The sequence below is a fragment of the Priapulus caudatus genome, unplaced genomic scaffold, assembly GCF_000485595.1.
Source record: "Priapulus caudatus unplaced genomic scaffold, Priapulus_caudatus-5.0.1 Scaffold136, whole genome shotgun sequence".
Lineage (NCBI taxonomy): Eukaryota > Metazoa > Priapulida > Priapulimorpha > Priapulimorphida > Priapulidae > Priapulus > Priapulus caudatus.
This window is the reverse complement of record NW_014577197.1, coordinates 351,382-368,425: the sequence shown is the minus strand read 5'-3', so window position 1 is coordinate 368,425 and position 17,044 is coordinate 351,382. Positions and strand designations below refer to the sequence as shown.

General features: G+C 50.8%; 3 protein-coding genes across 3 annotated transcripts in view; 1 reads left to right on the top strand and 2 right to left on the bottom strand.

Annotated features, from left to right (window-relative positions):
- Positions 1-427, bottom strand: part of LOC106806012 (ribosomal RNA processing protein 1 homolog A-like) — an 8,623-nt gene extending 8,196 nt beyond the window's left edge. Inside the window, exon 1 of the mRNA XM_014807838.1 lies at positions 257-427. Coding sequence (XP_014663324.1) covers positions 257-395 — 139 coding nt within the window. The 5' untranslated portion in view covers positions 396-427. The remainder of the gene's footprint in view (positions 1-256) is intronic.
- Positions 428-633: 206 nt separating this feature from the next.
- Positions 634-6,658, top strand: LOC106805986 (WD repeat-containing protein 73-like). Its single transcript, XM_014807798.1, has 7 exons — positions 634-710; positions 3,200-3,267; positions 3,654-3,745; positions 4,113-4,269; positions 4,520-4,669; positions 4,994-5,356; positions 6,145-6,658. Exons 1-7 carry the CDS (start codon positions 634-636, stop codon positions 6,420-6,422), a joined length of 1,185 nt encoding a protein of 394 aa, XP_014663284.1. The 3' UTR covers positions 6,423-6,658.
- Positions 6,659-10,318: 3,660 nt separating this feature from the next.
- Positions 10,319-17,044, bottom strand: part of LOC106805985 (zinc finger SWIM domain-containing protein 6-like) — a gene marked incomplete at its 5' end in the record, with an annotated part of 24,165 nt that continues 17,439 nt past the window's right edge. The window contains 3 exon segments of the mRNA XM_014807797.1: positions 10,319-14,788; positions 14,947-15,100; positions 15,683-16,020. Coding sequence (XP_014663283.1) covers positions 13,965-14,788; positions 14,947-15,100; positions 15,683-16,020 — 1,316 coding nt within the window.

Sequence of the window (17,044 nt, the reverse complement as noted above, 5' to 3'; positions counted from 1 at the left end):
GTAAATAGTAAAAAGGTTGTCGTGCATTTTGCATGTCGGAATTCACAGGTTTTGTCTATGGAAGCCTATTGGGCCCTAAAATAACACCAGAATATAAAAATTTTTAGGGCACAATTTATTGGTCTAATCTATATCATGTGCGATCTGTGAATTTTGTATATGTGTGTAGACTGGTCTGATTTCCGCAAGTTTCTGTCACAGACACAGGTTGTGTCACAGCTTCGGTTCGATTCTATAATAAATATGAACAACACACCTTTTCCTGAGCAGCTACGAGCGGCAATGTATTTTCGCAGTTTCTTTACTGCTCTGTCACGTTGTACTTTGTCATTGCAAGCAAGGCGTTGTGCAAAATGCACCTCGGGAGTGAACTCAACAACTGGTTCAGCCACCATGCTGGATTACCTTCGATCATGCATGCCCTCTGTTGGTAGAAAAATGAATTTCTCTATAAGGTAAATAGTAACTAAAATCCATTTTCTTACACATCTCATCAATTTTAAATATACAGTAAAACTTTTTAAATAGCTAGAGGACACTTTAGTGAAATATTAATGGGTATTTTAACTATTTACAGCAGTTATGAACTTTTAAAGCGTTTTTAATACAGGGGGCGCTAGTGTACGAAGCAATATGTCAGCGCCCAGTATGGCAACAGCAGTAAATAATTCAGACGACGAAGATGACTGGATTTTTCAGTCGTTCAACAGGTAGTTTCACGCAGCTATTTGGATAGATGTGCGACTGATATCTAGCTTTATTCACAGAAACTCTATATAGATTCAGCAGCATACTCATTAGACTCGGACCCGTTCTTCCTACTCTCACTCTGTAGGTACTCACAATCGGTCTCGAGTTTAGTCATGTACACGGATGTACACTACACTGTACACGCTCACACAGCCTTTTTTGCGATGCGAAATCGATAGATAGTGTGGTGCCTCGCACAACACTATCCAGAGAGACCGGGTACAAGATGGCGTTGCACAAAAGATGCGTTGTTCCCCGACCCCCGAAAGCGGTTAAGCCGCGCACTTCCGCGGGACTGGGCGCACGCGACCGCGGGGTGTTGTATGTAGCATCTCGCGCTCTCCGCTATACGAATTCGCGCGCCGAAGGAAGGCGGGCGCGCGAATGCGTATAGCGGGCAGCCTAACATCGCGCAGTTTTCGGGACACGTACATCGGCTCGGCTACATCGGCTTTGGAGGGGGGCCTTTCCGATTATAGATTGACACGCGTTTGTACATCCTCGCCGTCGTACCGTCACATGCCGTATTTTCGTACCTTATCTGGCGTTCTCCCACTCTCTTTCTCTCTTTCTCGCACTCCCCACGGTCTGTCTCTCTCTCTCTCTCTTTCGCTCGCTCCGCCGCCACGGGTTAATAAGGTATCTGTATACATGCATCAATGCTGCCGCAGCCAGGCACACACGCATGCACTTGCAGCGTTTAAATAAAATGTAATGCTAAATAAATACAAAATCTATTTACTACGAAAGTCACCGCGTCGCAAAAACTCCCCGAGCCAGCGTTTGTTGGATATAGCATTTCGACCGTGCTTGGTCGCCACGTGAGCGCGGGGGAGGAGGGAGGCTGGAATGTCGCGCTCTGCCGTCTTCGTAAAAACATGTGCATATATATATTTGTGTGTCAGTGTGGCGGCGTATTGTAGGATTAGCTACGTGTAAAAACTGCCACGGCCACGCCAGCACGTGCTCGCATGACGTGCCGTCGCCACGGGCAGCGCGGGGTCAAGAGGTTGATAAAAACCTCGCACGTACGGAGCCAGGCGCTTTTGGAGATAGCATCTAGAACGCGCCAGCCCACGTGGAGCGCCGTACACGTCTTCGTTAAAACCTCTGTGGTAGACGTAACGCTATACTCGGTCATCGCATAGCGGCCAATGAGCGAGCGCGTCATCGCTGATTGACAGCATTTCTTGGAGTTTCTTGTAGGAGCCACTACGTCTTAGCCATGAGGCGCGCCACCCCAAAAAAAGTTTAGGGTCCGTTTGGAGATGGCCTCAAGCCGTCCATCCCAAAATGTCGGTTGGATTGCGCCCAGTTTTCGCGGAGTGCGTTTTCAGACCCCTGTCTAAGGTATCTGTCTAAGGGGACAAAAAGGGGGCGGCGTATTCGCGTTGGGGCGCGGCCTCGCCGCGAGCTGTGCGCTGCGCGCAAAAACCGGGGCCGCAAGTCCGTCCAGACAGGAGAGAGAGACAATCTGTGATGTGGTCGCAGGAAAAATTTGTAAAACATTAGCTGATTCAGTGATTGCACAGGCACTTGCCCCTTGCCCTTGGAACGTCTCAATAAAAAAAAGGTAAATAAACACGAAATGTATTTACTACCAAAGTCTTAATGTTTCTCTACTCTATTTCGCCTATGATCACCTGTAAATGCCAGTCAAATGCTCATCTGCAACACACAAGTACACCGCACGCTGCATACTGGCACGGCAGTTAATGAACGCGGGCTATAGTACTAGAGCTAACCGCACGCTAGCTGCTGCACACTGACACTGATGCTGAGAGGGTCTATGTCCCCCAGGGTACTGTCGGAACGTACCCTGGGTACGGTCCGGTATACCGGAACGTACACTGGTACTATCTAATATGCCGGACTGTACCTCGCCTACTCCACTAACGAGTCTATGGAGTCGCCTACGCGTACTCCCTAACCCTAACCATATCAAATAGTTACCAGGGTACATTCCGGTATACCTGACCGTACCCAGGGTACGTTCCGGCAGTACCCTGGGGGACATAGACCCTATGAGCGACACTGACAGTGTGCAGCAGCTAGCATGTGGTGTACTTGTGTGTTGCAGATGAGCATTTGACTGGCATTTACATGTGATTATAGGCGAAATAGAGTAGAGAAACATTAAGACGTTGGTAGTAAATACATTTATTTACCATTATTTTTTTTATTGAGACGTTCCAAGTGCCTGTGGCTGTTTGGATGCGTAATAAACCGGCGTTATTAATTATTACTCTTAGCTGTCGAATCGGTCTATCTTATTCAGATTCACCTGGCTGAACTCTTTAACATCGATATAAATATAGGGTCATTAATAATTACGTGATTACTTTGTTAGCTTTACATAGGTTCTGCCTCTGCAATTAGTGAATTACACGTGACATTTCTTCCAATGTTGAGCCAAAGTTTTGCTTTCAATTGTTTTAATTACATACAGGTATAACAATTTGCACATGTATGACCTACAGCATCCAACACGAAATATTCAGTGGACAGCTAGCAATAGTAAGTAACCCTACGACTAGCTCTGTGGATTTATCTATAAATATATAATATATGCCCACGAGATCTAGTAGCAGCAATGCATAGCTTTCGTTTTATATAGCATTATAGCCATTATATCATATGCATCAACAATTTTTTAAATAGACATTTTCTCCCATTTTTATGAATATCAATGCACCAATCCACTTTCAGCTTATTTACTATTTAAAGCACACAACTTGGGAGGTTCGCTATTCGGTCAGTAGGTAGGCGGTTACGTAAACTTGTTATTATTTTAATCCGTAAAAATTGCCCTCGATATGGTATGAACCCGGTAAATTAGACAAAAACGGGATATTTCTTGAGAGCAGCATTGTTGCAACACATATCCATCATTGTTTCGCTAGCGGTCGTCATCGCTGGTTGTGAAAAGGAAAAGCGCAGTGAGATCATCGAACTTTCCCTTCCCGACAAGCTTCTTGCTGCCGCTGAAATACAGGTAGGTGGCGCCACCTCTCTGTCGGCGACATTAGGAAGTGTCAATGTGCTCCTTTTGAAGAAGTCGTTTCAGTTTGGCTTGACATTTGTGCAAATTTCAGTTTCTTGTCCTAGCAGTTGGTGCGACATAGATGTCACTGGTTATTGTGTGCGTGCATTGCATCAAGAGCTAATAATACCTATTATATAAAACACCTATAGGGTCTATAGATGTATTCTATGTATATATGTGTATTATTAGCTCTTGGTCGCTCATCTGTGGTGACGTGTGAATGCACGTGTGCTTCACACAACTCTGGTAAAGTCTGAGTGAGCGACTGTCGCATCAACGCAACCTGCATCCGTTATTGAGTCTTGTTTCATTCAAGGGCCTCCACAAGGACAGAGATTTCAGACTTGTGCAGGGCGGATTCTGCCAGCATGCGATTCACGCACTGCGGTGTGTCATCAAGGAGCGACTCATTGCCACGACGACAGCAGCAGACACAGGGGTCACCGTGTGGAAACTGGATTCAGAGGAAGGAGGTCGGTACATCAGTATTCAAACGGATGCTGCGCAGTCTACGGATGCTCCTGTGAATTTATCCTCCTATGTTGGGGAGTAGCGAATAATACAGAAATGCAGTACTACCAGGCAGCGTGTACTATATTGAGGATGGGTTATATAACTCAGGTCTCACAGCCTGACCCCTCTCCCCATCTACCTCTTTTGTTGAATCCAACGTGTCTTCCCGATCGCAGGCTCCGCCATGTTTAATCCCCGGTTCTGCTGCAGGCGTCATCTCTCCCGTGCGCACGGTGACGACCGGCGTGACCGGTAGCCCCCTGGCGGCGGCGGCAGCGGACAGCAGGGTCGCCTTCATCGACTCGCCGCATCGTGTCTCCGTCGTCGACGTCAGTTCTCCCGAGAACACGCTACACACGTGTGAGTGTTCACCGCGTGCGTGTGATACCCTGGTTAAATAATACCCTGCTCAGTGTTACCTAATAGAGTGCATCATCTTGTAAAATTGCATTGGGATTAATGTGGGGATGGAGAGGGCAAACTGCTTACGGAATAAGTACGATGTAAAGCCTCCCTCCTCTCCCCCCTCCCCCCACACACACAACACCCACACACAACTACCCCAGTATGTTTTCTGGAGAATTTATAATGTCGTTAATTGCGATGACGTTGACGTTCGCTTGCGTCGGGCGGCGATCGATAGATGGCGCTCGCTTACGTTCACTCGCCCTTTTCCACGATCAGATGACGTCGCGGACGACTCCTCCGCCATGGAGTTCACGGACGCGCACACGCTCGCGACGTGTGGGGGCGCCACGGGTCGGCTCACGCTGCGGGACACGAGGTGCGACGACGGGGCGACGGCCGGGATCACGGAAATCCCCGTCACGCGCACGGGTGACGCCGCGTGGACGTTCTGCTCAGCAGGTGGCAGCAGCTGTTGTAGGTTCTATCGGCTGTCGTCGGGCGGCCGTCTCCTCTGCACCGACGCCCGACGAGTGAACGGCACTTACTGGGAAGCGGACCTTGCGATGAGCTGCGCACAGACGTGGCAGCACCTCTGCATGCAGGCATCGCCGGCGACACCTGGTGTTGTCTCAGTATCCGGTACGGGTTCTGCGTCTGTGTAATGTCTGACGTGCCTTCGCTCACTCGCACGCAAATGCGTCTGATCTCTGTAATTGTAACTTCCTAGTTGTGTGGTGAAACTGATGCCTTTTCTCATTGTATTTCACCATGTGGTCACAGCCACCGATCCACAGATATTAGACCATAGACACAGAATCTGAATTCCCAGCTGCAGATGCAGCCAAAGCCAATAAATTCACACGCCCAGAAACCACATTAACAGCTGCAGATGCAGCCATAGACAATACAGTCACAGACATACAGAGCAGATGCAGCCATAGACATTACATTTACAGACACAGAAACCACATTCATAGCTGCAGATACAGCCATAGACAATACAGTCACAGACATACAGAGCAGATGCAGCCATAGACATTACATTCACAGACACAGAAACCACATTAACAGCTGCAGATGCAGCCATAGACAATACAGTCACAGACATACAGAGCAGATACAGCCATAGACATTACATTTACAGACACAGAAACCACATTCATAGCTGCAGATACAGCCATAGACAATACAGTCACAGACATACAGAGCAGATGCAGCCATAGACATTACATTCACTGACACACAGAAGGCAAATTCACAGACACAGACCCCACAGACATCAAATGCCGCGAGTACGAAAAAACCAAAGCACTCCTTACTAGGCTGCAGTCCCCATTAAGGCAGACACCTAGTTTTTAGGCGTGCCGTCGCGAATACTTGGCTCTGCTCGATAAAATTCACGTTTCACGATTTTTCCCCCTCGACAGGTTTCGACAGCAACGTACGCCTTTACGACCTCTCCGCGTCTCCGACCGAAAGCCAATCGCAAGAGGCGCAGCAACCGCGCGACGAGGAAAGATGTCGCTCGGCCGCGCGGCCGATGTTTGTGCACGACGGACACTCTGCCTGCGCGAACACGGACGCCGCGGCGACGGCGGTCGCCGTGACGACGCACGCGTGGCATCCGGAGCAGACGAACCTGATTCTGTCGTCTGCTAGCGACGGCAGTCTACACGCGTGGGAATGGAGGGAACCGACGACATGACTCACGCGACGAAATTCACATTGAGACATTCCGATGAGGTGGCCATCTTGTACGTTTACCGCGTCGTTTCGTACGAGGAAATCAACACGGGTGACAGCTAAACACCGTCAGATGTCTGGACACCAATTTGGAGCACCGTGCATCAAGCTTACTGAGATTTTTGACCCTGTATACAGATTATGTACAAATGAAACCATTGTTATAATAGAATAATCTACTTTAAAATAGAATATACATGTAACTGAAATTCACCTGATTGCACTGTTATCTATAAACACATGCACATAGACATGTGCACGCACACACACACATACACACATCTACACGTGTATATACACATGTACATTATAGCCTCGTCTACACGACGAAATTTAACTCGAGTTAAGCGTTAACTCGAGTTAACGATTATGTAGCGTCTACACAACAACACCCGTGCGTGCGTGCGTTTGTGTGTACGTGCGTGTGCACGTCTGTGTGTACGTGCGTGCGTGCGTACGTACGTCTGTGTGTACGCACGTGCGTGCGTCTGCGTGTACGTGCGTGCGTCTGTGCGTGCGTACGTCTGTGTGTACGTGCATGCGTGCGTCTGTGCGTGCGTACGTACGTCTGTGTATACGTGCGTCTCTGTGTACGTGCGTGCGTACGTCCGTCTGTGTGTACGTGCGTCTCTGTGTACGTGCGTCTCTGTGTACGTGCGTCTCTGTGTACGTGCGTGCGTACGTCCGTCTGTGTGTACGTGCGTGCGTGCGTACGTACGTCTGTGTGTGCGTGCGTGCGTGCGTCTCTGTGTACGTGCGTGCGTACGACCGTCTGTGTGTACGTGCGTGCGTACGTACGTCTGTGTGTACGCGCGTGCGTGCGTCTGTGTGTACGTGTGTGCGTACGTCTGTGTGTACGTGCATGCGTGCGTCTGTGTGTACGTACGTGCGTGCGTACGTACGTCTGTGTAAGTGCGTCTCTGTGTACGTGCGTGCGTACGTCCGTCTGTGTGTACGCACGTGCGTGCGTGCGTACGTACGTCTGTGTGTATCAGTGGGCGTGTGTACGTATACGTGCGTGCGTGCGTACGTCTGTGTGTACGTATACGTGCGTACGTCTGTGTGCATATACGTGCGTACGTCTGTGTACGTATACGTGCGTGCATGCGTGTGTATACGTGCGTGTATTTGTCGTTATGATGATTGTACGTATATTGCTATACGTGCGTACTATTGTAAGTACAAGTGTTGCCGCCTATCGTGGAGTTATGTACTATTCGCTAACTCAAGTTAAGCGTCTATACGGGGCCTTAACTCGAGTTAGCTTAACCTCGATCCACTGGCGAGGTTAAGCTAACTCGAGTTACCTTAACTCGATTTGAGGCCCCGTATAGACGCTTAACCAGAGTTAAATTTCGTCGTGTGGACGAGGCTATTAGATGCGAAAAACCTTTGCCACGAAAACAGACTGCTAAGATATATATATATATATATATATATATATATATAGATATAGTAGATAGATATATATAAATAAATAAATATATATATATATATATATATCCTGATCTGTTTACCGCATCCCACAGTATCGATGGGTGTCACACACATCAATAGAATAGTCTGGTTGCTGACCGCCAGGTAGCTAGCCATTTTTGTGCCAAAAGTTCCGAATTGACTGAATGATAACTGAGTAGTGAATGGAAACAAGAGCTGTCACAACCAATGCACATGTCTTCCTGTTCACATGCAATACAATCTTTTACAAGCCATTACATCACTGTTTACTGCGGATATGGAAACCACGAAGGCATAAAATGAGCACAATAAACCCCTCTCCTTAAGTTTTTATGTGATATTTGTTTATTTATCACAAAATTCAGTCGATGACCACTCCAACTCTTTAAATATTTCAGCGATAACATATCAACACGTACAATCTGGACATGATAAAGAGGAAAGTGTATATAAATATCAGTTTCTGTACATTTAGAACTACAACGTTGTCACTCAGTCTCCAGTATGGCAATAGTACAACCGCTGCATCCAGCTTTTAACCTAGTCTAACATGTACAACTAGACCTCTGGCCGTTACACATGGAGCAAAGTATCAGTAACACGGACACAGCCGAAGCCAACGCTACACCAGAGTTCAACCCGGCCTGCCACAGATCTGACAGGAGTATATCTATTATAAAACGACACCAACAATCCCGGTCAGTTACAAACACGGTCGGTTGCGAAACCGATCGTATTTTGCGCGGTTGCATTTCACGCTGGGAGAGATGAGGATGTGCAGGGAGCACGATACCGTGAAGCACGCTCAGTACCATTATTCACAGCGCCGGGCATCGGCGAGTTCCGCGTCAGTGTGGCGTACGTCACCGCCACGCACGACGTCACGCGGTGATGCACGACGTCATGCAACGACGCACAAAGCAGACGCACGCTCCGCGTGATAACGTCGCATAAGCTGCGAGTTTCGGCGACGATGAGTTATAGACTCGTGATAGGTTGTGTTGCTCACTCTGTTTAGTGCGATGACAAACACGAGGATATCTAAACTAACTTATATACATAAATACGTATATATATATATATATATTATATATATATATATATATATATACATACATACATATACATATACACGTATATACATATGTATATATCCACTAGAAACAATAATTGCAGTCGGCAGGTGGTATGGCTCTATATACATGTACACATATGTCAACAGGTGTGGTGTAGGATAGAGACACGCTCTCTCTCTCTCTCACTCTCTCAGATGTGCTGTGTGATCAATGTAAACACGGGATCGGAGGCATCCTTGCGCACAGTCAATCGCAATTACTGCCGAAAGGAAACGCACACCAGCAAACAACACGCAGGATGCCTGCGTCGTATCATTTTAGAGATGCGTGTTTTGATGGGGGGGGGGTGGATGCAGGAGAGGGGTTGGAAGTTGCAGCGATAGGTGCAAAAGTCTCAGAACGCATCTCAGAGGTGGTGGGGCGAGATTTCGTGGCAACTGGAAACCTCGTGCAATTCTGGAGACGGTGGTAAACAACAATGAGCGATACACGGGCACAAATACGCATGCGCAGAGCAGACAATATCATAGTACGTGGATGAAGTACACTATGAGCTACACGAACGAAGAAAATCATTACTACCGAGACAAAAACCAGACGACAACACTGCAACCGGTCGCAATTCATGCAGATGATCGACAGCAAATGGCTAGCAAGGGGAGGGGAGGACAACACGGCGGCGGAGGGAGAGGTATATTAACACGGGAGATGGGTGGTGTAGCATGGTAGGTTATTAGGAGAGGGGTATTATATATTAGCACGGGGGAGGGGTGGTGCAGCATGGTAGGTTATTAGGGGAGGGGTATTATATATTAGCACGGGGGAGGGATGGTACAGCATGGTGGGTTATTAGGGGATGGGTATTATATATTAGCACGGGAGATGGGTGGTACAGCATGGTAGGCCATTATTAGGATGGTATTATAATATTAGCACGGAGGATGGTGGTCCACAGCGTGGTAAGGTTATTAGGGCGGGTATGCATTATATTAATGACGGGATGAGCGAGTACAGCATGGTGGGTTAGGGAATGAGGGGTAGTGAAGCGCGGGGGGTTAGGAGAGGGGGATGAAGCATGGGTAAGGGTTATGGGAGGGGTGTGAAACGAGCAGGGGGTGTAGGCAGGGGTGATGAAGCATGGTGGGTTTAGGGAGGAGGGGTGGTGCAGCACAGAGGGCTTTTGGGGGAGGGGGGGGGGGGGGTGGTAAAATGCGCGAGGGTTAGAGGAGGTGTGGTGAAGCACGGGGGGGATTAGGGAGATGGGCTAGTGAAGCGCCGGGTTAGGGGGATGACGTGGTACAGCGCGGGAAAGGAGTTAGGGGGAGGGGTGGACAGCGCGGGAGTTAGGGGAAGGGTGGTACAGCGCGGGGGATTAGGGGGAGGGGTGGGGGTCGTACACGAAGTCGCAAACAAGAGCAATGGGTGGTCGGGGAGTATAGGAAGTGGTCAGGGGAGATCAATGTGGGAGTGAAAGGGTAGATTGCAGTGTTGCTAGCCACGTCACCACTGTTCGGACACGTGTCTTGCATACAAAACTGCCAACGCGCAGCTTGGTCTTCACTCTCAGCCGAAAGCTCAAGGCGAGCGTCCGAAGAAGAAGAGGAAGAAGAAGAAGAAAAAGAAGCAGAAGAAGAAGACGAAGAAGCAGAAGAAGAAGAAGACAGTGACGAATACCAACAACGTCGACACGACATGTGGGGTTTGCAGCGGCAGATGCCCAGACCTCCATCAGGGACATGACGTCAGTGCCACCTGTCTGACATCAGCGGAACTAACGCCGCCATCTGAAGCGCCTCCATGAAAGCTAATTGTGAAAAAGAAGAGCGAATATGGTGCGGCGAATAGGAATAAAAGCCATTATTAACGGCGAATAGGTGACCGGACCGCGCGCACGGGCGAGACCAGCCGGACGCATATAGATTCTTAATATCTTACAACACCATCATCACTCACACGTTTATGTACAAACATCTACCATCAATCTCAAGATCAAAAACGGGGAAAATATTCAATATAATAAACCTATGGATCATAACACGAAACTGAACACGTATATCGTCAGGAGTATATAATAGAGATCTCTATTATGTACTCTTGATATCCTACGACTGGTACAAAAAAATCAACAATGACTGCTGAGTCGTGACGTCACTCGTCGAGGGATGGGCGAGCTGTAAGGGTTGTGAATATGGCTGCCACACAGATGCAACCATTGCTGCAAATGATGTGACGTGTGAAACCTCATAACCACATGCCGTGGGATCTGTTCGTTTCCTAATTCTAGTGCCTTCTTTAATGAGAAACTACGTGGCAACATTCCACAATGCCGAACATAGTTCGACGTAGAACTAGTAGTGATATTAGGCAATGCCGAACATATTTTGACGAAGAACGTGAAGCGATGTTCCGCAATGAGCGATCATCGCAGCGCGCTTAGAAGCAACAACTGACAACGACTAACTGAGTGAGCGTACGACCGGCGAGCGAGATATGACCAGCAACCTCAGCGAAGAGCCGACAATGCTTCTGCAGGGATGGCGTAGATGCGCTACTCAAACACGTGACGTGGCGTGTAACACGATGCAGTGACACCACCACGCGACGCCATGTCGATTGCCTAAAGTGCGCGTCGAAATGATGCCGTTGCTGATTTGGCAGTCATTCACTCAAGCTCTTCGATCCTGTAACATTCGGCATAGCCAACATCGGTCAGCATCCAGCCAACATCCAGCCAACATTGCGCAACATCCAGCCACCATTGCGCAACATCGTGCAACATCGGCCAACATCCGGCGACGGCAAGATACGAGCGCACGTAGTGAGGAGACCCATCCAAGCAGCCGCTGTGCAGCGCTGCCTTCAGACGTTGCTTCGATCGATAACCCGCCAAGCATTCTCCCGAAGACGTCGTTCAACGCACATTTACTAAGAGCTGTTCTTTCGGAGGGAGATTCCGTAAGAAGGGACAATCCAGACAAGGACGCGACCCACCCCCCAAGACGAAGACTCATGCACACAAACAATAATTTCCTAACGATAAATGCAACTAAACCTTACCCCACTGGACCTTCTCGGCTTTCTCTATACAGTCTCTTTCCTGCACGTCACCAGCGGCTTGCCCGGGTGCAAAGGCAGAGAGAGGCGCGCGTTCGCAAATGGACAACAACAACAAAAACACACCTAACTATGGACCCAGCCTTTAAATAAAACTCGACTTTAGGATTGAGATCAACGAAAAAAATCAACGCAAGTGATCATATACTTAGTATCGGTATAATATTGGGCGTCTGCATAAAAAGGAAACGCGCGCGAGAGATGCAACGCGGGTGACCCCCCCCCCCCTGTTCTCGGAAGCTCGATAGAGCGACGCTTACAATCGCGTTGACGTAGCGATTGTGGCGCCACCACACGGCCGCCGCCGCATCTCGCTAGCCACCACTGGCTCGCCGTTATCCGTCGAACAACCTTCGTAACAAACTTAAAAGCGCACGTTTAATAAAAGACGGAGCTGGCAGCGCTCGGGGGGTCGTAGGTGGCGCCACGGTTGGGAGCGCGGACGGTGAGACGCCACACACCGTGCCGCGAGAGTTGAGAGACTCGCGTCAAAATGCGACGCCGAACAAAAATTCGGCGCGGCCGTCGACTTGCTCGACTCTCGTCATATCGCTAATTAACGAATGCTAATTAGGCATTCGATTTTAGGCTCGACGCCCCGCGTAAGCGTCGAACAGGCAGCTGCTCCCTGACAGAGAATGGATCACGCACCACATTGTTGACAGGTATGCGGCAGGGTGGTTGCTCTCACACAATTTCCCATATATTCCTATTTGCGGTGAAGAAGGTAGTGGGCACGCGCTGGGAATTCCCCCCTCGATGGAACCACGATCGGTCGTCCCCCTGACCGGCGGATAAATCATGCTGTCAAGGGTCTCCTGCGCAGCCGCTCTCTGTTTTCATGCTGTCCGCATTGTTTCGACGCGAACGCTCTCAAAATTCCAAAAATGAGACAAACGATCGAGAGTGCCACCTGGCGGGGAGAGCGCCACCTGGCGGGAAGAGCGCTACCTGGTGGGGGAGAGCGCCACCTGGCGGGGAGAGTGCCACCTGGTGGGGAGAGCGCCACCTGGCGGGGACAATGCCACCCGGTGGGGAGAGTGCCACCTGGAGAGGACGCCACCTGGCGAGTAGAGCGCCACCTGGCAGGGAGAGCGCTACCTGGAAGGGAGCCACCTGGTGGGGAGAGCGCCACCTGACAGGGAGGACGCCACCTGGCGGGAAGAGCGCCACCTGGAGGGGAGCCACCTGGTGGGGAGAGCGCCACCTGACGGGGAGGGCACCACCTGGCAGGGAGGGCGCTACCTTGCAGGGAGAGCGCCACCTGGTGGGGAGGGCTCGCGAATGAGGACATGAGGTACGCGAAATCTTCGAACAGAGGCCATAGTACGGACTACGATATCACAGCTTGGTGGTTGCAGGATCTCTTACCGGAGCGGACACCCTCTTAGGGTCTCCGACTAAAACGATAAGATGTTACCTCGGTAACCATCAAGCGTACGCGGTTACCATGGTTACCGCATTGTTACACACAGTGTAGTAATAGGACAATCAATCTAACACACGGCTATCGTCAATGATACAAACCATATAAAACATATACGGCCACATAGAGAAATACGGCCGCGCACACTGATATCTACTCCATTTTTCCTCTCTCGGGGCGATAGAGTACACAATCACACACGCACGCATGCACGCACGCATGCATGCACGCATGCACACTCACACACACGTACACGCACACACATACACACACGACGTCGTCTTCTTGCTATATTTATAGTTGTTGCACGATGTCTTCACTTTGGTTTCTCTCGTAAAGCACCTGGGGTACGTTAACGCCCGCGCCGTGACACGATTGGGGCGAGGCGAGACGGCGGCGCGAGGCGGCGGGGGGGGCGGGGGGCGTAGGGTTATCCGAACCTCTCCTTGATGAGGTACATCAGCTTCTTCTTGCCCTTGTAGATGAGCTTCATGTGCTCGACGAGCTGAGCAAACTGGATGTGGCCGTCGTGCGCGAGCAGAAACGTCTCGCGCGCCTTCGTCAGAAAGTCGATAAAGTCGCCGTAGTGGCGCGGCGAGATGTGCGTCAGCCGCGAGTGCGTCGTGTTCACGTACGCGCCGATCGCGGCGTCGAGCAGCTGCCGCAGCGGCGACTTGTCGTACGAGAGCAGCTTCAGCGACGAGCGCCGCTTGCTCGGGTCAACGACGGCGGCGGCGGCCGGCGACGCGGCCATGCCCGGCGCCGTCATCGTGCAGCGGCGCAGGATGTCCGACAGCACGGTCGCGCACTGAACGTTCTTCACGACGAGCGGGATGATGTTCGTCAGCTCGGGCTTGCCGAGCGAGTGGCTGAGCGCGCACGCCCAGTGGATGTCGTTGATCGCCGGGTGCGTGTCCTGGTTGTAGGCGAGCGTGAGGTTGCGCATCGCGAGCGCGGCGAGCTTGTACGCGCGGCCCGGGTAGCCGCGGTGCTCCATGTAGCGCGCGATGTTGAACAGCTGGCTCGAGTCCATCACGCTGACGGCGGCATCAACGACGATCTGGTAAGCCGTCTCGAAGGCGACCGCGTCCTTCTCGCAGAGCGTGAGAGCGGCGAGCGCGCACGACTGCGGCTCCTTGGTGGCGCACTGCAGCGCGAGCGAGCGCGCACAGCCCGCCAGCTCCTCCTGCTGTACGTAGTTGACGTTCACCTGCAGCATCGTCGTGTGCGACATGATCGTCGTCGCGACCATCCCTGCGGCGAGAGAGAGAGAGAGGGAGTTAGACGCGCGGTGAGAGAGAGAGAGAGAGAGAAAGATCAGAACAGGTCAGAACATGGAGCGAGACATGGAGTGACCGGCAGTGGTGTCCGGTCTCATCCCGACTGAGGACAGAGATGCGTGTGCTGCTCACCCGTCGCCTCGGTCGGTGTGAACAACGTGTACCAGTTGTGCATGATGGAGACGAGAGCCTTGACACCGATGTCCGTCGCGCACGTGACGAGCCAACGCACCATCTCGCGCCGCCGCCACGGGCTCGGCGTCGGCGTCAGCGTCATGCGAACCACCTACAAACAAGCGAACATCAGCATCAGCGTACGTGCGAACTCAGTGGAGATTTTTTGCGCGAAACACACGAATCGTAGAAAGACCGAATAGGGAGAAATTAAGTACTGTTTGGAATTGAGAAAATGAATGGGAAAAATCGAAAGTAATCTAAGAACGACAGTAAGCAGTTGTACACATGGCTTGAAATGTTCACTAGCCAGTTAACGCAGTGATTTGTATAATCTGCTTAACCCTAACAACACCTACCAGTCTCTGTGAGTGATGTGCTGAACCTGTTTTAGCCATCGATATAAAAATCTATCATATATAAAATAGTCTATTCTATAGTATTAGTCTATGATATGGAATTACAACAAAATGACGGTATCGCAATGAAAGCATGATGGAACGACGGATCGATGGCAACACGGCAGAACAAGGACAATAAAGTGGAATGATTGCATCACGAAGGAATGGCGGTACAATGGCAACAATATAGTGGCATGATGGGGACACCACAGTGGAAATAGGACAGTGCAACGGTACAACCACATCGCGAGGGAACAACGTCCTGCACGATGAACCGACGGTGGCGCCCTCACCTGCAGGCCGAGTTCGAACGCGACGTTGACGAGCGGCAGGTGGCGCGGGCCCTCGACGGGCGTCGCCATCTTGAACGCGTCCTGCGCGAGCTTGAACAGGTGCGTCGAGCTGTGAATGTTGCACTGCGCCGACTCGAGCACCGTCTGCAGGCACGGAATGTCGCCTGCAAATGCACAAAGGTCAGCCGCACGCGACGCGACGTCATACGCCATCTTCCCCCGCTGATGGTGCGGCAGCGGCGGCGGCTGCGGAGGCTTGTAGAGGTGGCGGCTGCGGTGGTGGTGGAAGCTGCCGCCGTGCGCGATTTCGAGCACGGTCTGCATGCGTGGATACTCGCCTGCAAGCAACAACAACAAACATGCGGCCGTTACACACGAGCAGGTTCACGCACGCACGCACGCACGCACGCACGCACGCGGGCATGCACGCACACACGCGCGCTCGCCGGCATGCAATCACACACGCGCGTGGGCACATGCACATGCACGTACGTACGCATGCACATGCACGCTCGTGCGCATGCACATGCACGTACGTACGCATGCACATGCACGCTCGTACGCATGCACATGCACGTACGTACGCATGCACATGCACGCTCGTGCGCATTCACATGCACGTACGTACGCACGCACATGCACGCTCGAGCGCATTCACATGCACGTACGTACGCACGCACATGCACGCTCGTCTCTCTCTCTTTCTCTCTCTCTCTTCTCTCTCTCTCTCTCTCTCCTCTCTCTCTCCTCTCTCCGCTTCGCTGTCTCTATTCTCTTCTCTCCTCTGTCTCCCCCTCTCTTCTCACACACTCACGTACCCCACTCACTCACTCACTCCTCACTCACTCACTCACTCACTTCACTCACTCACTCACTCACTCACTCACTCACACTCACTCTTCTCTTGTCTCTCTCTCACTCAATCTCACTCTCACATCTATCTATCTGTCTCTCTTCTCTCTTTCTGCACGGAAGAGAAAATTCACGAAACTTCCAAGTATATATTCAAATCAGTAACACATCTATTCTTGCAATTGATCGCAAAAGAATGCGTGCGGTTTCGAATTCGAACGCTATAGAGGTTTTCATCACTATGGTGTGAATACGGATGAAATTTCGTGCTTTCACCAATCTCTGGTGGGGAATCTAACAACAAGCTTTCGTAAGTTTCCAGGCTGCTATTCATTATGCTAGCACGTAGGGCGTTGTCTGACAACAAACCTCGGCGCATACTTCTCGCCGATATCTGAGTTGAAGCCACTTAATGCGAGCCGTGGTCACGTGACACGTCCACTCTCACTCGATACCATCTCGCATATCAGTAGGTTCATGTGTCTGTGTTTGTGGTGCTCGTGGCGTAAG

What these genes read in the sequence shown, in the direction of transcription:
- LOC106805986 (XM_014807798.1), top strand. Translation starts at nt 634, where the DNA reads ATGTCAGCGCCCAGTATGGCAACAGCAGTAAATAATTCAGACGACGAA. An exon ending in TTGCTGCCGCTGAAATACAG is followed by an intron (nt 3,746 to 4,112) that starts GTAGGTGGCGCC and finishes GTTTCATTCAAG; the next exon opens with GGCCTCCACAAGGACAGAGA. An exon ending in ACTGGATTCAGAGGAAGGAG is followed by an intron (nt 4,270 to 4,519) that starts GTCGGTACATCA and finishes GTTCTGCTGCAG; the next exon opens with GCGTCATCTCTCCCGTGCGC.